A 21601-nucleotide genomic window follows, 5' to 3' on the forward strand; every position below is an offset into this window, starting at 1 on the left:
GTAGGTTCTTAGAGTTTTAGACTTTTTTTGTTAGTTATTTCATACTGTAAAGCAACACTTGGTTGTTTAAGGATGCAGGAAACCTTTAAATGACCAAATAAGCATTTTCTGAAATCTGTTTTTAAGTGTAAGAAATTAAATCAGAAGCAAGACAAAAGAAGTACACATACAGAGTTAGATTGACTGTGGGGAGAGAGAAAATATAGTAAACATCTGGGAAAGGGTGTTTAGAAAATAAGAAAATAGGAAAAGTACATACTTATTTTATGGTCTCTTGGTAGGTACAGTCCATCCACAATCATCTTTAAAGTCTAGTTTAAGACCATCCAATTAGTAAATGTTGTCCCATTTTATCTTGTGATGGGAGTCAGAAGAATCTGTGCTAGATAAGCAGACAAATATGATGTTGTGGTCAGAGTTGGGCAAGTTGGTAAATTATGCTGTGTGGTCAGCAAAACTGATAGCTGCTGGAACAGAATTTAGAAGGCAGGAGGTGTTGAAAAAATAATACATCCAGTAAGATATTGGAAGACTGTATGTTAACATTCATTCAAATCTAATGCATGCTAAATCTCCCAAAGCAGGTCTTTGGGCTATTTTCTCTCAGTTTCTTTTCATAAAGTTGGAATGAGGCCTTTCTGGGTTCTGTCAAATGAATCTACCTTTCTAATCCTGCAAAACCTTGCTTCAGCATTTTGAAATGGAGTGGAACAGCTCCTGCTTTTAGAAGCCTTTCACGATGATGCTATGCATTCGGCTCCTATTTTTCTGTACTACAGGATCATCCTTTGAAAGAAATGTGATAGGTCACACTGCTGTTACTTTCTGTGTTGGAGGTAGATCCTGTCAGTTCATCCCTGTCAGTTTTCCTGGTCTATCATTAACATGAGATCTGGAAGAGCCATAATGTTTTTTCTTAAGATGGATTAAGGGTTGTCAGTCATTAGAGTAGGGATAGATTTCTTGCATAAATTTTCTTGCTGAAATTAATGAAATGCCTCTCTAGCTGTTAGATGGCAAACATTTAGAATGTGATGGAAGTGTTTAACTTTGCTGTAACTGCTTTTGCAGAAGACCTGAAGCAATCAAAAGTGGAACAGGACTAGCTCTAGTTTGATGGAGATGGCTGTTGTAAGGAGCAGGCATGATGTGAGGTGGGTGAGCTGGCTGATCTCTCATTGCCCAGTATATCATGCATTAGTCATGCTGGAGGTTAGAAGTAGTGCTGAGGCAGCTGCTTGAACTGAGTAATATCTGGATATGGCCTCAACAGCTCATGGCTGGTGAGATTTTGAGAGAAGGGGAAGGATAGCTAGAGTGTTAATTTCTAATCTGGCCCATGCTGTTATTCAGTGGCTGCTTGAGATTGCCATGGTTGTTCCTATGGATAAGCTTATGATGGAGATTAATTTGGCTTGGGGGTTCATTAGTAGGGGAAGAGGTTAAACCATCATTTTCAGGGAGTGGGCCCAGTAGTTTTTTTAGTTGACCCTACTTGGGTAGAAAATAATGTATTATTTATGATATAATATAATGTGCTATCTCACATAACAAACAGGATTGCCTAAATATCAGTGTTATGCAGGATTTCACTTTTTACTGAGGTTTGTGCTACTGGAGTGGTAACACAGACATTGTTCTTTCCTATGAATTTACGAAGATGAACCCGAGTTTTTAGGCAGTAGTTTATGTTCAACTTGAGCAACACCTTCCTTCCTCTGTTAGGGACCAGCAAGGGCTGCCACTGACTGTGTCCTCACAGATGGGTTGCAGTCCCACAGCATCTCAATGCAGCCAGCAGAGCCAGTAACAGGAATAGTCACGCTACTGGGATCCAAGGAAAGTCCCAGGTCCAGGGGCCAACTAGAGGCTTGGGGCAGGAGCTGAAGGAGAAGGGGCCAGAGACAGAGCTGGAGACAGTCAGCTCTCCAACATTGCTGGGACAGGGACTGATGGCCCAGGACTGAGCTGAAATGAGAGGTCACAACAGGGAACAAGGTGGGACAGGACAGTATGTCCCGGTAGTGCCCTTGGGATCTGACACCACAGTCTCACATATCAACAGCAGTAAAACAAAACAACAGAGAAAACAGAAAATCATCTGAGTCCTTGGCTTGGTTTACTGTTCAGCCTCATAGGACAGAAACAGGAAAGCACAGTAGAAATATGTGGATCACTTTAAGTAGCAGTATGGGTCTATAGGGCTTAAAGAGCAATTTTGACTACAGAGGTAGGCCTTAAAATGCTTCTGCATGTCTAGCTGATATGTAAGAGATGGTGTATCAATAGTAGTTCAAACAGTTCTTTGTCCAGTTAAAAACAATTGCATTTAACAAAGTTGCGTGTTGTACCAGAGAAGCTAAAGGTTATTTAAGGTTATGCATTTAAGAAATGTCTCCTGAGAAAAGACCTTTTCTTTCTTCTGTTAGTGTGATCTTTTATCTGTTTGTTTAGCAAAACTGAAAAATAGTTTATTCCTGTTTTAATTAAAACAAGACGGGGGAAAGCCCAGAAGAAGGTATAAGTAACAGGATGTTTCCCATGAGCCAACCCATCAAAGTGGATTCTGGTACAGAAAGCTGATGACCTCGATATCCCTTATGCCTGCTAGTGCCAAATATTGCCTATTACTGAGTAGTAAACAGTCTTTCTGTTTCTGCCTTCTGCTAGTAGTAATAAAAAAGTAAAACACATGTAAACAGCTTCAATGGGCTTGGCTTCAACATAGTTGTCAAATAAATATTAGCACATTGTAAACTAGGTATTTGCACTCAACACTTCCTAGGGATATTGGTTCTGCTTTTCAGGAAACAAGGAAATTAATCAAGGTCATAATAATCATGACTAAAAGTTACTATTTATTTTATTTTTCAGAACAAAATGAACTATCTCATTTTTGTGGATGCTGTGTCATCATTTCTGTTTCAGTTCTGTGTGAACTGACAGTTATTGTCTTTGTTTCCTGCTTTTGTCTTCTTGCATGGCAATGTAAAAGCTTGCAAATATGAAAAACAGGGTAGGAATTGAGAAAAGTGACATTGATCACTGATGACTATTTGGGAGACTCCTTTATCATGCAAAGGTAACTGGAAACAGCACATAGCATGGCCCTCATGAGCTAATTTCCCATTAGCTGGCAGTAATAAAATTTACATTGTTATTTATCCAAGAACATTAAATGTTTTTTTCCAGAAATGAGTAACACCTCATAACAACCACGAGGCTGTGTGGTGTCCTGCATAATTTACAGTCAATCTAATTGACCTATGCAGGTTAAGTGACTCACTTGAGATAATGAATCAGTGGCAGAGTGTGAAATAAAGATGAAAAAACTTAAGCTGATTTATGATTCCTAACAAGTTGCCTGTATTGCTTTCCACTCCATAACACCAATTCTGACTTAAAGTCTGCAATCACTTTTATATTAACTTTCACTGAAATACAAAAATCTTTTAATAAAGAGGTGTTGGTAAAACACAAATGTTTTATAATCATTGTTTGCACTCAGCGCTGGGTGATTAGAAAGAAATGCACTATCCCTGCATAAGATGACAGATGTTGATGTTGCTTCAAATGTTGTATATCTTTCTCACTCTACTGAGCTCCAGCTCACTGTTAACACAGGTGAGGATTTTTTTGTATTACTGCAAGGCTGAAAGTCCTTATTCTTTAGGGAATTTTGTTTCAGAAAACGTAAACTAAACCTCTTCAGCCTCTACTCAGAGAAAGACTGTTGTGTAAGTGGTGCAGATGGGAAATTTGCTCTCTAGATTAATTTTATGATGCAGTCATTTATAAACAATAATCTGATATTACTTGCCAAAAGTAATAAATATATTGTGAAAAATTTCTAAGTATTATCTGGTGATGCAGATTTGTGATGTAGATTGCTTTTAAAGAGCTAGAGATTTTCTTTGGCAATTGGAATTTCTAAGTCTCCCATTTGCAAGGCTTTCATTTTAGAGACCAAGTCACCATACAGGTCTAGATTGTCACTAATCACACTTTCCAGCATTTTTGGTGATGATTTGCAAGACTTGGAATTCCTTCTTACCTAGGATCAGTTTGATAATTTTGAGACCAAATTTGCTAACGTGTTTGTGTGAAGATCTATGGAAAAACAAAGCAGAAGGATAAGGTAAAGTGTATAAATATAGAGCTTTTAGTAGACTGTTCGAAATTACTTATACTGGATTTTTTTATTAAAACGCCAACTGTATTTTAAAAGTAGTGAATGTTTATATTACTCTATTATTATATTAGCAGAGCTTTCATGACACATTCAACCCTAAAATACTATTTATCTATGCTACTGAGGTATTGGAGTCATTGTTAAGTAATTACAGTACTAAGTATCCATTTCTTCTTATCCTTAGACAACTAAAAAAAATTTAAAAAAGGTTAGGTAGAATTGAGGATTCTGTGTTTCCTTCCAAGTCTTAGTAACCTAAATACTGAAGCTGAGTAGTGTAGAGGGAAAAAGAGCTAGTCTATAATTGCTGTCCTAGCTGAGACACATGAAAAATCATAAGTAATAGAATGGTTGTGTGTTTAATGCTAGAAATTTGTAAGCAAAGGTAAGCTACAGGAAAATATGAGTTTAAATCTCCCTGTGGATATAAGCTAAATATTAGAGAATTTCAGTTATTTCTGGAGATACGGTCTGTCTTGAAGTATAAACAATGTTTCTAACTATTTTAACATGTATTATGTTTTTATAGGGAATAAAATACTTTCTACTTTCCTCCTCATGCTTGATTAAAAAGTAATTTCCTGGTAATGATTTTCTTGGGCATTTGAGAACCTTTAAATAACATTTTTACTAACATTTCAGAAAATCTTCATTGGTTTCAGATTTTTTTTTAATGGACTGAATTAGTGTTTCACTCTTTAAAAAGAAAAGGAAAAAAGAGATCTTCTAAACTGCCATGAAATAAAAAGAATGCTACAGAGAATAACTGAAGTACTTGTATTTTGGCTCAATCACTGTTTTTCCATCTGTTAGGGTATCATTTGAGATTTTAAAGGCATGAAATACTATTTTTGTTGTTTAATGCAGAATTAAAATCAGTTAATCTAAAGAGTGTTTTTCACACATAGTTTAGAACATATAATTGGTTGATAGGTAGCTGAGGGATCTAAGGATGTGAATACTTTCTATAGCTTTAAGACCCTGGTTGTGTGTTTAAATGTTGCTATTTGTTAAATGTTACTTACTCGTAATTAAGTTTAGAGGCTTCATGTATGATGTAGCAATCTTCCTGCTACCCATGAACTTGGGACAAGCCAGACAGTATAAATGCTGATGTACACAATCCACCCACAGTTTTAGAAATTATGGTAGCTGTATCCCCTATTAACAGAAATTAAGGAATCAGGACTCAAGGAATCCTCCTTCCAAGAGGAAAGTGTAAAGTTCAAAAACCAACTTCTTTAGTCTGTTAACACTTTGAGTGACTTTTCAAACTGATTTAGTTGAAAAATGAAAGGGGGTTGGGCTGTTGAATATGCAGTCATAAGGAAGGTATGGAGGGAGATGGTCAGGAGAAAGCCAAAGAGGTTGGCTTCCCTGATGGAGCAAAGAAGCCAAGTAGAGTGTGGCAGGACAAGAAGCTTCAGAAATTTAAAGAATGTATTAGACATATAAACTGTGAAAATAGTTTTTGTACGTGTGAAATAAATGCCAGTACTTGTTAATAATAACACTGGGAACTAGCTGCAGTAAAAAACCCACAGTCTCTCCTCTCTTAGGAACCCTCACTTTACATAAAAATAAATGCTTTCAAAGCAACTTTATTTTTAAAAAGAATTAGATTTTGTAGTATTTTGTTATTTTCCTAGGCCTTTGTTTCCTTGTTTGCTTTTTATTATGAAGAATTGGATAGCAGTAGTTATGGACTACTGTTGATGAAAGGTTTTCCCAGAGTGTACCAAGACAGCAATTTTTTAATGAAGTGCAAAGATTTTTAAATAACTGAGACAGGCTATAAACTGTGATCACTTAAATTAGCTGTAGTGCTAATCTTGTTTTAAAATATTTATCAGGGGGAAAAGGAACATTCTAGAGAAAACAGAAGTTCAAGATTATTCCTGTCTACTTGCTTGAGCTAGTCCAGCAAAGCCATAAGGTCACTCCTGAAGCAGCCATTGTCAGAATATATTCCAGAAGTTTTGCCCCTGGCTTCTGACAGAACACGGAGATATGTAACACATTCTTGTCATGTGCCAAACCAGGCTGAATGTTAAATTATTTCATGGTAGCAACATTGCCTGCCTGTACAAGTAGAGGAAGTTCTGGAGGAAGTTTTTATTTTAAGAAGGCAGTAAGACCCTTTTCACTCACTACTTTTTCATTTTCCTGGTATGACCTCTCAGAATTTTATTACTGAAATACATGAAAAGATGACAGACAGTTACAAAAAGATGAAAGGAAGCAGTATATTTGTAAGACTGGACTGATTAATTCTCACTGACCTCCATTACAATAATGATATCAACCAATCCACCTACTGAAGTGATAATGAAGTAGAAGTAATTAAGGTTTAATAAAATCTCCCTTACGTTATTCTTCCAGGAAATTAACTTACATTCTGTTAAAGCTTAGTGAGTCTTGCCTCCTATCTCATGGCAGACCTTATCAAAATGATGAGGAAAGAGTAGGAATAGCCTAGATGCATTTATCTAGTAATTGTTCATCATATTGCCTAGTCTGTTGAGTTACAATCTGCACAAAAAATCAAGTTTTAGTGTTATGAAATGGGTGATGTCGCCGTCTAAATGAAAAGTTTTTTTCTTTTTAAAGTAAGTACATTTCAAATGATGAAAAATAATCTCTGTATCTCTAGAGACTTAGGTAAGAGAGTAAAAAGAGGATTAATTTTCAACAGACTTCTTTAGTTAGCTTTCCTTTAGTTAGAAAAGTTAGTGCAAACTTTAAAGAAAATGCATACAATGGTGCACAGCTGCTTGGGCATGACAGATCATTCATTCTGTGCATAAACAGCATTCAGTACATACCTGTTTGTTGTGCTCCACATAGCAACTTCTGTGTCTCAGCAGACCTTTCAGATTATTTATTTAAAATATTCCCACACTTCAAGAAATATGTTTACAATAATTTTTATTCAAATGTTTTCAATGTGTTCTTAAATCTTAATCTCTGAATTTGTAGATCCATAATTGTATAACATGTGAAATAGACTTCTGACATCTGCTGACAAAGTGTGCATTCACTTTCCAGTAGACTATTCTCAATTTTCCTCTTGTGTTCAGCAGATGATAAGAAGAAATTAAAGAATATGACAAGTGTAATAAAGAGTGAGTGGTGCTCAGTGTACAAATTAACGCAGCAAACTTAGCAAACAATCCATTTTGCCTGAGGATCTGGGCTTTTCAGAGAGTGTGTTCTGAGGTGTGGTTTTGTTTATAGTTTATTTTCTTCCTTTTCTGAAGAAGGGACCTAAGACTCTTAAGGAACCTGGAAGAGCGGACTTTATTTCAAAGCAAGTCAGCATCCAAAGTAACTTTAAATGTGTTTATGAAACCATGTCTACCACCAATTTTTTTTCTTTTATTTTTCACAAAATTAAGTTATCCAGGCTTCAAAGGATCACAGCAAAAATTCTAGAAGGAACTGTGTTTGTTGCAAGTTTAATTTTGGTAAATAAAACCAAAATAACATTACAATAAATAATTATATTAGGCAGAATAAGAAGGCAACAAGTGAGATGAAAGTAGAGAAAAATAAATGCTACAGTGTCTCAAATAAAGTCAAGTTTTTTGCCTGAAAATGAATTTGTCACTGTTTTTCATTTCTGCTTTCAACACCAAGTTGTAGTCTGAATGAAACACACATTATGTATTATACTGCAAAGTATTAATTGAGTCTTCTAACAGTTATTCACTGTAAAATTTTCATTTTCCTTTAAGATTTGAATATAATGTTACATTATAATGTTTTCTAATAGAAGATTTTTATCCCATAAAATACTGTTGAAGTATAGCTTATTTGGTTATATGAAACAGGCTTTGCAAAGAACAACAACAAAAGGTCTGTAGTACTTGAGCTGCTCACCCTGTTCTGTTGGGAAATACGATGCTATTCGGAGCCTCCTGTGTCCTCCCAACAGGCAGGCACAGCAGGGAAAGGACAGAGCAGTAGCTCCAACAGCAGCCCTGGGTCTCGCTGGGGAGATGCCCCTGAAAGCTTCCATGGGAAGCACAGAGAAGGATAATGCATCATGAGGATGCCAGACTGGAATTATTGCAGAAAAGGATGAGGTGATTAAAAAAGAAAAAAAGTACTTTTAGTTGCCTAGTTTGTGTTTGACGAATATGCCGTTAAATCCAAGGGATTCTTCTGCCTTCTTTGAGTGTCAGCCTAGAAGCTTTTAAAGGGAAGACAGTCAGTGAAGAATGAAAGTGCTGAGCATTTCTTGTCTTTTAGTTTGATTTCTGGTTGATTCTGCTTTATCCTGCAACATGTTTTAAATACATATAAATACACATTTCCCCTTCACAGCAGTGAAAACATTTATCCCTCTTTCCCATTCAGAATCATTCATGTGCTCAAATATTTTGCTTCTGGATTAAATTTGGGGCTTTAAAAAAAAATCAAGAATTGAAGTCAGCATTGTCCAAACATTTTTGGTTTTATCACTGCTACAAAGCTTAAACTTTTCTTAGAGACCACCAGCCACTCTTAATATAAAATTTATTCGAAAGCACCATACTGAATGGTGTTGAATATCATTCTTTGTTCATGTTCCCTAGGTAGTTTCCTGGGAATTTCCCAGGACTTGCAAGGCTACAGAGAAATGCCTAAGTATTGCTTAAAAAAAAAAAAAAAGAAAAAAGAAAAAAGAGTAGTTTCAAGACTTAAAAGTCACTGAATTCATTAATACTTCCTTCTCTGGGCAAGGGGTAGTTCAGCTGGTGCTACTAATCTGCATAGTAAATATATCTGCCAATACAATTTTACATCTTGCAGCTCCTGAGTAGCTGTTTGTAACTACTTTTCTATGTTGACAAATAAAATCAACTCCAGGATTCTGTATCACTTAGGTTTTTGAAGATTGTGTGTGGTAATACACAATTAGTGTTTTTTAAATAAGCTGTGAAATACCAGGTTCCTTCAATAACGGGATCTCAGAACTCCAGAAAGCATCATGCAGAAATATTATGCAGGTACCTTCTCAATTTTTAATCCTATTAAAGCCAAATTAAGTAGGTGTCTAAGTGCTTTCCTGAATGGTACTTAGGCACATCATTAAGCCCTTGTGTTAATTAGTCTTAACCTTTCCTTTTTGGAAAATAACTAAACTTGATCCTGTTGTTCTCTTGAATGACAATCCTAGTTCCTGGGATTGCGAGTCATGGAAACTGAAAGGCTTATTTCAGGGATGAATCAGGCCCAAATCAATATCTTTAATGCATCTCTATCAGACTAGAACTTGAAAATAAGCACATCCAACAATATCCTCCATTGGACTGCACAGGAAAATAGCATTATAGTTCTATGCGGTAAATATGTTAACTTTATTATGTATACCAGTTAAATGCTTTAGGAATGTTTTCTGCTGTGTTTAAGGTGGATACCAGCAGAGACTATCTAGGACATTGCAAATAGCCATAGGAGTACAAGACTTGAAACCAATTCCATCTGGGGATAGGAAAAGGTCTCTTTAAAAGAATGAAAAGCGAAATCTCTATTTTATCAGTGTGCAGATGGCTTTGGGCAGTCTGCTGGTTGCCACAGTGAAGGAAATTATTGTCTGAATAAACACAGATAAATTGGCAACCTGCACAGTATTCATTCTTTGTGATGTAGTTTGTGACGTAATCTCTTCTAGTTAAGAGCCTTTAAAGATAGATTGTACTGTAGTGGTTAAATGTGGAGAATAAAATTACCAAGAGTAAGTATTCCTGCCAAGAAGGCATTTTTTTACAAGAAAAGTTTTATTATTTTAGAGGTGATATTTCAAAATATGTTGAATTTGTAGTTTAATATGTTCTTTAGGGAAAGACAATCTTGAGGCCTTGATTTTTGTCATGCACTGGAACTCTTTGTCATGTACTGGAACTCTTTCATATCACTTAGAGTTTGGATAAGAAATACCTCTGCACTTTTTACTTGCTTTAAAATTTGGAAATTGGGTAGGAAGAAACAGATCTGAACTCCTAGGATATATAATTTTTTCTCATTGTCATTGCTAAGTGTAGCAGGATATCTAAGAGGAGAAAACTGAAGTGAAATAAGGCTGTATTTACTGATTTGTAGAAAATTGTGTCAGCTGCTTTTGTAGCAAAGGCATAAGTGCATTAAGAAAAAGAAATCCAGAAACAGAGGTGTAATGGGTCTCTAATTCCTCAACAAAGTCCAATTAAGGCAATATTCCAAGATGATGAATGCACACACATGCATATATAAATCTTGGTGTAGACCAGTGTTAATTTCCATTTTAAAAGCAGATTTTGAATTCATGATAGTAGAGGTTTTTGTTTGTTTTGTGGTTTCCTTAAGATTGAAATAGCAGTCACAATTGCATATGTTGGTCTATTAGTTTTAAAGCTTTCAAATTGTTATAATACAGGTTGACTACAGTGTATAACTTAACTTGTGGAAATTGCAGTAGTTAACACCATAAAGGCTAAAGCTGTCTTGTAGTTGTCATGGGGTGCATGTGTGCCTTTGTGCTGCTGTATCAGTGCTTTCCTGTGGGACGTGAGCTCAGGAGTAAAGGTCCTGAGCCATCCTGTGGCTCATCAGTGAAACACAGGCCCTGATGTGCTTAAAATTTTACTCAGCAAGTCTTTGTGTAAGGTCTCTGAAGTGTTTCTGTGGAAGAAAAATGCTGTGAATACTAATCTGAAATAATTTGTAATTTAACTAGGGAAGAAGGCTCACTACTTGTATTTTGGAGTTTCGATGAATGATTCAGTTTAGAAGAACAGAGCACAAAGGTATATTTTAGGAAAGTCACTATGGTTGTAATTATACTGGTGAGCTGCTGATTTCCGAGCAAGATTTTTCTGTGGAAGTAAAAGAATTGAGGCAACACATGGCCCACACTGTGGGAGCTTTGAGGTGAATGTATTAAGCAGATGAGATAAAGATGGTTGCTTTGATTCAAGAGAGTAGATTAAACATTACATCATTATCTACTGTAGATCTGTGGAGTTGTTTTGTTTTGTTTGATAGAGATTTTGATGGATAAGGTAGATTTCTTATGAGTTATTGTTATTCACACACTTGAAACCAGGAGTAAATTACTTCAGTAACAGAAAGGCCCTTGAGGCTAATATGCTTCTAAAATTGCTGATATGTCAAACAAGATTTCAGAAGGCTCTGTATTGTTGTGGGATTTAGTGCCATAGGCAATATAGGAATGTTTTGTTTTCTGCCTTACAGGTCTGTGGAAAACTGTCAGACATTTGAGTGTAATTCTAAAGATGGATGTCATTTGCATGTGCTTTGTTACTGCAGAAACTAATCTGTGTAACACCTTAGTAGCAGTATATACACCTGACAGTCTTATGAGGACAATTTGCTCTTACTAGTAGTTAGGAAATTAGTAATTGGCCAGGTGGCAGAACGATTTCCAGAAAATACGGCATGCAGAAAGTACAATGACAGTCAGCTTTTAAAGTAACTTATTGCTGAGGTGATCTCAAATTTGGAAGAGTGTACATAGGTATGATGGTTATTCAAACATTAACCTAGCAACCTAAAGCTGAAAGAAAATTGAATTTCTATAAAAGTTGTAAAGCTCACTCACTGTCTTTGGACCTTCAGAAGCTTTTTATATTAACCTCTGTGTTCAACAAACCTTTCAGCCTGTCATTGGGAAGGGAGAAGAGCACCAGTAGCACTTAACCCTGTTTTTAGAGATGGCCCTTTTCATGCAGGATCAAGCCATGTTCCCACTGCCTCCCTGCCTTCTCATGTTTACTTCCCCAAAGCTTGTATCTGGAAGCTAACTGGTTTACCCTGGGAGCTCCCCTGATACATGCTAAAGCTGATTCCTGCTCATCTCCTGAGTATTGTTTCTTAAATGCTGAATTGCATGGTTGAATGGTTTACAGAAATAATGACTCATGTGATTGGTTGTGCAGCAAAGAGAATGTGCTAACAAGAGAAGGCAGACTTTCTGGGTGGCAGCAGTAATTGTTAACATGTGCTGGTTAGTTTTACAGATACTTACCTTCAGTGACAGAACAACTGTCTCATGCTTTGAATGCCAAGTTCTAATAAAATGCCAGTTGATAGAGTAAGCAAGCCATTGGAAAACACAGCTTGCCATTTTGTTTGCTGCTCTCTCTTCATGTGCAGCCATTAATGTGGGGACCAAAGGCAGGAGTAAAGTTGGTTTGGGAAGGAGCAAGCTTGGGAGAAACAGAGGGATAAAGGGATTAAAAGGATCTTATCACATATATGTATCTGATCACTCAGTATGCTGGTGAGACTATGCCTGACGCTTGATCACCACAATCTGTCCTGTGCTCTTATTAAATCCTATTTCTCACCATTGTGTATGTGGTTACACTCTGATCATCAGTGTGTGAATCCTCATAAACTTCAAACCAGGCTAACCAGAGAGTAGTGGAATAGATGTGATGAGTGCCAGCAGCTGGTGTGGGACCATGACAATCAAGGCCTTTTGTGTGTGGGGGCCAGCCCCTGGGAAGGAGTAGGGTGTGGGTTTCTCTAGCAGAATGAGATTCCCCCTGGCTGGAGACGAGGAGGCACAGGATGGGGGTGTCCGTGCAGTTTGTGTAAGTGCTCCATGCCTTCATAGGGATGCTGCTCAGGGAACTGTTCTTCTGTCTGTTTTTCATCTGTGAGGCCATCTCCCTTTGTGTGTGTCTATGTCTGTCTGCCTGTATTGGGGAGCCTCACCACCAGCTGGATCTGGGAACATGGAACAGCAGCAGCCCTGTGTCCATCATGCTGGGAGGGGAAGACTCACCCTGGGCCCTGAGACTAGCCTAGATTTGGCTATTTGGACACTTTGTGGGTTTTTTGCCAGTGTATCATTCAATTTTTTCTCAGAAATAGTTTTACTTGTGCTCTGATGTCCTTGTTAAAGAAGCTAAATAGCATCTGGTTTAACAGTAATACAAAGAATCCCACTAGCAGAACCTCATCCCATGTTTCCGGGAATTTCTTCGTTACCAATTGCTTTGGTTACTCAGCTTTTAGTACATTTGATGTGTTCTGTTGTGCTGCTCTAACCATTTTGTTTACTATGTTAAGCACTTCACAGAAGTCTTTTATATCTTTTGCTGCTGTCTTTTTCAGCAATACCTGCAGTCTCCTCCTGCTGTAAAACCAAGGATTTGGGTTTGATTTTTCTTGGCAAGGCCTGTTTTTCTGCTACAATGCTGATTGTTACTATTTCTGTTCCTGTCCTTTAATCCTTTATATACCATATCCTGTATTTTGACTTCCCTTATTTTTGTTCAGGGTAGATCTAGCAGGTGTGTCTAGCAGACCTCTTCAATCTCACCGTGGATACACAGGCTAAACAATCAACTAGTGGAGCTGTGCCCTATAAGGAACAAACAAAGCAAGGAAACATCTGTAATTGTAGCCTCAGAGGCAGAGGGAGAGCCTGTGTGCCGAACAAGTTTTATTCTGCTTGTGACACTGGGAACTTAAACTCATTTCCTTGAAAACAGAAGAAACATGCCAAAAAATTCTTCATGCACATGAAGAACTCGTGTGTGACAATGAGATAATTGTTCAAGGTGTCTTTTACAATTATTTTTTGTCTGCACGTTATATGCTGTAGTAAGTCTATGGGTGGTAACTGTATGCTTTTTGGTTAGGGGGAGTTCTCAGAAGAGGTGAAGAGGATTCCATCTTTGAGAGCACCTGGCCATGGGAGAAGCTTTTCCAGGGAGAACAACAGGGTAGACAATAATAGATGTGCTGACTGGAGAGCTTGCATTGGGGAAGTTTTCTTAAAGTAACAGAGAAGACACAAAACTAGGCCAGAGATGATGAGGAGAGGTGAGAGGGAAGATTTTTCTCTTGACCCAGAGGAGAACAAGTAGAGTTTGTTGAATCCAAAACGGCTATTGAAGGTTGCTGCTGTGCAGAGTAGGTCTGGAAGAAAAGGGTCCTTGTTGCAAAGACATAGGCAGAAAAGGTACTTGTTTTTAAATGGCTGTATTTTACCTCTCTTTCAAAAGAAGCTGAGTTTTCAAACAAAAGACAATTTGTTCAAGTTTACGTTATAATAGAACATCATTTCTTCAAAGTCTTTTTGGTATATTTGGTGTGTTCACCTTAAAGAAAAGGTGCAAACAGATCTGTCTCAAAGCTCTGGCATGTTTGAGATCCAGTCATAGCATGAAACTTAAAAAATGTTATAGCTCGGGAAATATATTAGGTCACCTTTAAAGAAATCCAGCTGACTACATCATGAGAACACTGGAGAGATTTGAAGAAAACTTTGCATACCTTCTGTGGGAAGCTCTCTGTTTTGAGTGCGTTTTATAAATCAGATCCCAGTTTTAGCAGTTTTTAGCACAGTTCTCGCTGGCTGTAGAAGATACCAGTAGAGCTACCAGAGCATATTGTAATGGGCCAAGTTTGGGATGACAGAAATTAAAGCAAAGAAGAATGTTTTCCTGCACCAAACTTGCCTCTTTGAAGCCCAAAATGAGCTCAGTTACTTTAAAAATTAAAAACTTTCCCAAGCAGCAGTACACCTTGGCTGATTTTCTCAGTGGCTGGGGCTGGTAAGGAAACCTTCCACCTGTGATGGTACTGCCTTACTAGATCTAAGGTGACTCTCCAAAGACAAGGGGAGTAGCACAACTCCTTGGAGATTTTGTAGCACGTGACCCTGCTTATCAGACACAGGGAGAGTTACCTTGTAGCTGCATTAACCTTATATTCAGGCAAGTCAGGTTTCCTGTCTCAAAAAAAAACAAACCAAAAAAGCCAACACAAAACCAAAGCACAAAACCTTTCCAGCTGTGTTCATGAGTGAAACTGCAGTTTAAATATGATCCCTTTTCTCTGGCCTTCAGAAGGTTTTATACAAACTGAGCATTAAGTTACCTTTGTTTCAAATCAAAAACATTCTAGTAATTTTCCAAACTGAAGAATTCTATGATACTAAGACTTTGGAACACTCCACATTGTCTTTTAATTTTAATTACTTTAAATTAGTTTCAGGTAATTGTTTCAAATATGTACACCTGCTCCCTGCTCTAGAACACTGAACCTGAATTTGACTGTTCCAGACCACGGGAGATGCTTCTGGAAACCTTTGTGTTTAAAAGACTCCCTGGGTCTGAGTCTGCCAGTTCCGAAGTATTTTCTCACTTTGATTTCTGTTTTTCCTAAAATGCAATTATTATTCCAGGAGTTGAATCTGAAACTTGAGAGAAATCTCTCAGAATTCATGCACATGCAGTTGTTTTCTCTAATAGCTTGTGAACTTGTGTCTGTGTGGACCTACCACACATTGCTTGCTTTTTGCAAAGAGGTAGTATTAGTTATATAAGAAATAGCCTTCAAAATAGAATAGTCATGTAGAAAACAGTATAAAGATTACACAGTGAGTAGTGAAAATCATTAAATATTGAAAAGGCTTAAATAAAAAAAATAGTCATCGGAAAGCAGGTTTTTTTAGATATTGCTGGCTATTACTGGAAGAGGGGCTGCAGAAATAGATGATTCAGAAATATGCGATTTCATGTTTGAGCTTGATCAAAACAATATCTAACAAAAAAAGGGGAGATGTGTCTATGCATATTAAATGAGGAAGAATTTTAAGAATTGAATTTGGTGGAAGAATTATTATGCTTATTAGTCTTACTGCTTCTGGTAAAATGAAAATGGCATTGTGAGTAGAAATGAATTGATCTTTTCAAAGAGTATGCAGGACTTATGATGGAATAGTTTAATGGATTTTTTCCAAGAGTTTGAATAGTCGAAAATTTGGAAGAGAAACAACTTGAAACTTGAGATTAATGATGTTTTTAGGATGGGTAATAAATAGTTATTAACATTATCACATTACTTTTAATATGAGTAAATATTACTCAAAAGAAGACTAAAAATTCATCTGAGACAGTAATGCTTTGGAAGTTAATGAGCAAAACTGATGGATGTTAGTTGAGGTGCTGAAGGGAAGTCTCTGAACTGTGTGTTTTGGCACACCTCATTATGCCAAACTGGGAGTGTAAGCCACACTGATGTTTGTGTGCTGATACCTCCTGATATCTGGAAGTGGAGTGAAAGTTCCAACATCTTTAGGTAGTGGTAGTCATGCTTTGAGTGATTTCTCAAATTATAGCAGCCCCATAATTTTCAATAGTCACTTGAAATGTCTTTCCTTTATCTGTAAAATTGGTAAATAGTGTGAAAAAATACTGAAGACAAAAATTCTACTGTCCCAAGCTTTGGGAGTTAAAGTGCAAGGTGGGCTGTTACTAAATTCAGGTCTTCTGCTTTCTGCAGTACTTGCAAGGTGGTCTGTACACATCTTTATGAAATACAATAAATAAAGGAACATATATATTGACTTTGCCTTGTCTGAAAGTGGAACCCATTATGTTTGAGCCTTTGAATTTATCTGCTTTTATGCAACTGTTTCATGGTTTTGAACAGTCCCATGCTTAGTCTTGGACGCTCCCAGTAGTCACATGATGGCAATGGGGCTGGCTGGCATTTAGGGAATGCTGTTTTGTTAGTAAAAAGTAGCTCATTATATATACCTTCCAACCCAAGCCTTTCTATTATTCTATGAACTGCCTAGTCACAGTGTTTTTGATGTTTTTCTGCACCTGAAAGATGTTTTTTTGTTTTGTTTTGTTTTTAATAAAGTAATACATTGAATATCTGTTCTTAAAATCAGACTTTCTGTGTTCTGTCATTTAGCACATTTTTCAAATATTTAGGATCTAAACCAACCAATACTGATGCCTAAATAAGCCAGTCATTTTTTCCTTACATTAGTAAAATTAATAGTTTTCCTCAATGATGTGTAAGACTAATGAAAAATGAGCAAAGTAACTCTGCTCACTAGTGCCATAGTTTTCATGCATAAAAAAGGATAACTGCACTCAATTTCATTGCATCTGACACTCCCTGTATAATATGTGTGTCATAACAAGGTGAAAACTGGCAGAAGTGACTGGAAAAATCTTTTGTACCCTTCCCCTCATTTTTTTGTAGGACAGTACACTGTTTTTCCAGTTGTTAGATTTTCTTTCCAGTTCTTCTGTCATGCTTGTGTCTTTTGGCCATCTTTTTGTGTCCAGTATTTAATTTTCCTTTATGCTTACTTAACAGAAAATTTCCATTGATGCTAATGAGAATTACCAGGATATTCGATTACTCATTTACTCTGGAGTAACTCTATATTTTCTTTTTCAAGTATTGCATCTTCTTAGAAGTAATATTTTAATGAACCAAATATATGCTGAACTATTGCTGAAATATTTTGCAATGAGGAGTTTTAAACAGCAACAGCAACTTCAGGAAATTCAATACTTTGTTGATTTAAACCACCTGCCTAAAATGATGAACTATAGGTGATTCGGCAAGTTTGTGGACTCAAGAAGCCTGAATTTAATGAATGCTGAGCACCATCAACTATCTTAGGTTTTACCCTGAGTTACAGTTCAGTGTTGATTTCCAACTGTCAAATTGCATGTAGTACCTAAACTGAACCCAAGTAAAACCCAAGTAAAACCTGGTTAAACATTTTGACTGAAAAAATACTCATAATCCATGTGTTCAAATGTGAAAGTATATCTAGGGAAATTAGTAATTTTGAAAGGAATATACTTATAGTACTACGTGCACTTGCTCTTCCTATGAAGGAGTACTGTATTGATTATAATTTTATGTACTTTCTTGTTGAATCCTTGTTTCCTGAGAGGTAACTGTATCCTAGTAAATATACCACTGAACTGTTGCAATTATTCTTTGTATGTATTTCTTATGTCCCCAAATACATGATAAGCAATTCTGGATCCACTGTATGCCATCGGGTTTTTTGTTGTTTTTTGGGTTTTGTGGGTTTTTCATGGCCAAGAATAGTTTCAAAATTTAGTGTTTATTTGTGTATTGAGTTTATCCACATACTTTGATTTATATAGTCCTCTGGCATGGTATTATTCAGCAATCCATTTAACAAGCGATAGTAGTCAAAGTTGAAAAGAAAATTTCAACATGACTAACACTGAAGACAAGTTCTCTTGATTTGAAAAAAATATAGGAAAGATTTTAGTGCACTCGATTGACTTTTCTTTTTATCACTCTAACTGCATGGCTTTAAGTAATATATATATATATGTAATGATTTGAATTAGATGATCTTTAACATCCCTTCCAACCCAAATCATTCTATGATTCTGTGATGGTTTTATCTAGTAATTGTGCCATTTCATTTTAATACATTTTAGTGGTTTTTTTTTTTCTTGTGGGAAGATCTATAGTTAAAACTAGGTGTAGAAGCTGTGTTGATCTTTATCAGAATTCACATGCCTGGAAAAGCAGATAGTGTCAAAGAAAATACTGAATTCCTTCATGTGACAGCCTTTCAAAGACAAGGGTTAAGGTATCAACCAGCAGCTTCCATAAAATTTATTACCCCTATTTTCTTTTTACTTGACCTCAGTCAAACCCACACAGTGTTGATGGCTTATATGTGGAGTTTAGATTTGCCCACATGCTGCTGGTGGTGTGTACCTGGGACTTCTTCTGTGCATGTTTCATGTTTTTCTGCCCCCCTGGAAGAAGACACCTAAGCGTTTATATTCAGAAAAGCACTGCTAGCCATTCTAGGCAGACAGAGCAATTCTTGTATCTCCAACAAGGGACACAATTGAAAGAATCTGTCATTTTGCAGATGTATCTATATTCAGTTTTTTGTTACTGTTTTACTTGAAATGGCTTTGCATTAAACAGGCTGATTTTACATAACTTATCTAGGGACACGTAGGGAATTCATCGTCATGTGCTTGCTTGGTGCAAGGAGTCTGCTCTCTCAGGAAGCCAGAAGTAGGCTCTTAGAGTAGACTGTTTCTGGATCCATAATCTAGATTCCTACTTGCTCCAGGAAAATTTTCCTTAAATTCTGTCTAGAATGTATCTTTAGGCCACAATGGAAGTTACTGTGTTTGATACAGCAATCTATGACATGTTACTTAATCAACCATACATTTAGAAGGCCAAACTAGATGTCTGAATGTCCTTCTGGTTTTCAGCTTTAAAATTTCTATGAGTGAAACTGCTGCTCTGGTTGCACTGGAACAGAAGAAACTTTAGCTTCTGAAAGCATTGGCTGGTGAGATGTGCGGAAGTTGGAAATTAAATTGTCCCCCAAAATGATGTGATTTACCTGTCATGACACTGCCACATGTCTTATTTTCTGAGATTCAGATGATAATTCAGTCAAACAATTAAAAGGATGTATTTACAACCTACTCCTCTCATGAATTTAGAAAAGCTTACCAGATATGTTTTAGCAGAAACACTAAATCAGCATATCTGAATGACACATTGCTGCTTAAATTAGATCTCGTTAAAGATTTTCTTTTCTTGGATAAAGGGAAGTAGGATTTTTTTCTGTTTATAGTGACATTCTTCTGTACCTTTTAACTTCCAACAAAGGAGTTACAGACATTTTCAAAATGGACTGACTGCATTATGTTTCTTAAGCCACTGATAATTTTTCACATGGTTCAGTTGTGTAGTACGTACTACATTACTCAGGATGCTGTAAGTTAAGTAGTTCTCAAAAATATAACTCTATCAAGGGCTGTAACATTGTTAGCAGCACTGAATATAAAATGGTTGGGTTTTCAGAGATACTGATTTGAAATTTTAAGGTGGCTAAGAAGATACAGACATTTCTCTGCAGCGTTCTTAGTGGTAAGATTTTACAAAAACTTTCTAGTTAGTTTTTAGTGAACTCATGAATGCTTTAAGTATTGTTCTGATAACTTAGCAAATTGTAACTATTTTAAGGGATTTACATTTTAAATGTAAATAAAATGATTGAACAGTAGAGGATGTACTCATTGATGGAAGAAATACTAGTTTCTTTCCTGCCTGTTTTAAGCAAAATAAAATTTATTGGGTGACTTCTATTTATGTTACTAGTGAATAAGGATTTATCCTAATATATTATAGTAATAAACAGTCTGTGAATAGTATACAGTAATGCTTTTTAGGATGTAAAATATTCAGATTCACTTGTATCATAAGTAAGTTCTGGTTTTGTCAATTTTGTGAACTCAATTGTCTAGAATGAAAATTACACTTGATAAATAATTTATATTTAACTGCAAAGCTGTAAGTATTGAATATTAAACATATTTAATGTAAAGGTGCACTCTGGACAAAGGTTCTCTAACATTCTATTTCCAGAAATGAGTTAGGAGGTTGCATCTCATTGACATGCCAAGGTATTGTCACCCATCAGAGTAAGAAAAAGAAAAGAAAAAAAGTTGTTTTCTAGTAATTGTGTGACAAGTGTGTGGGCTTACATTTTTGTAAGAGCTTCAGCTGTGCATTTATAGGATGCAACTATAACATATCCATTGCTTGCCTTTTATAAAAAATGCTGGGTTTAAATTGCCTCATGTATTTTATTGATATTTTCTTTCCAAAGTAAGACATCATGTTGAATTTTATTTCCTCCTGTGATATCCACCTATATTTATTAATATAATTATTTCCTTTTCCTTTGTTCAACCAAGAAATATGAATGTCTTGAAAATCATATTGTATTTTTCTAATGTCTATATAGTCATTCAAACTTTTTAGTTGCACATCTGTAGAATAAGGATTGTAGTATTTGCTAGCTTTGAAAAAGAATCTTGAGAACCTACAAAAGTAATTTGAGATTAAATACCTACTGAATACAAATTACTTTTATGTTAGTAGAAGCAAAGCAAAATGGTTTAATTATTACTTTAGTTACAGATCACTGTATTAAGAAGAGAAAAATAAAGAAAAAATTGAACTAGTGACTTTGTTTTTGCAGGCTCTTTCATGTTGGTGAATACATCTGGGAGATTTGCGGGACAGAAAGCTCACCTCCTGATGCCCCATCTGAAAGAAAATGATACACATTGTATTGATTTCCACTATTACGTTTCAAGCAAGAGTGGATCTAGCCCTGGCATTTTGAATATATATGTGAAAGTTAATGGTGGTCCTCTTGGTAACCCTGTCTGGAACACATCTATCACTGGTGCTTGGAACAGAGCAGAACTGGCAATTAGCACTTTCTGGCCCAATTATTATCAGGTATGTTTTACTTTCTATGAAATTTTGCTTCTCGTAATAGTCACCTGGCTCTTAATCATAATTTTGACTTTAAATCAAAATACCTTTCAATATGTCTAGTTCATCTTCATCTTAATTGCATTTTTGTACATGATGTTAAATGTTTGTTTTTACATACATATGGCTGTGTTTATATGTTTATATACATTCATAGATGTGTATGAAATGCACGCACACACACATGCTTTAAACGAGGATGAACTAATTATGTTGAAATAATTTAGAAATTTTGACAATGATTTCAGTCAATTACCTCTGTTTCTAATAAATTTGCTC

General features: G+C 36.1%; 1 protein-coding gene across 13 annotated transcripts in view; it reads left to right on the forward strand.

The window, feature by feature from the left end:
• The window catches only part of PTPRM (protein tyrosine phosphatase receptor type M), a 467851-nt gene that overhangs the window by 120620 nt on the left and 325630 nt on the right, over positions 1-21601 (forward strand). For all 13 annotated transcript variants that reach the window (XM_071554784.1, XM_071554787.1, XM_071554785.1 and 10 more), the window contains exon 3: positions 21021-21286. In XM_071554784.1, coding sequence (XP_071410885.1) covers positions 21021-21286 — 266 coding nt within the window. The remainder of the gene's footprint in view (positions 1-21020; positions 21287-21601) is intronic.

The sequence above is a fragment of the Pithys albifrons genome, chromosome 4, assembly GCF_047495875.1.
Source record: "Pithys albifrons albifrons isolate INPA30051 chromosome 4, PitAlb_v1, whole genome shotgun sequence".
In the NCBI taxonomy this organism is placed as follows: domain Eukaryota; kingdom Metazoa; phylum Chordata; class Aves; order Passeriformes; family Thamnophilidae; genus Pithys; species Pithys albifrons.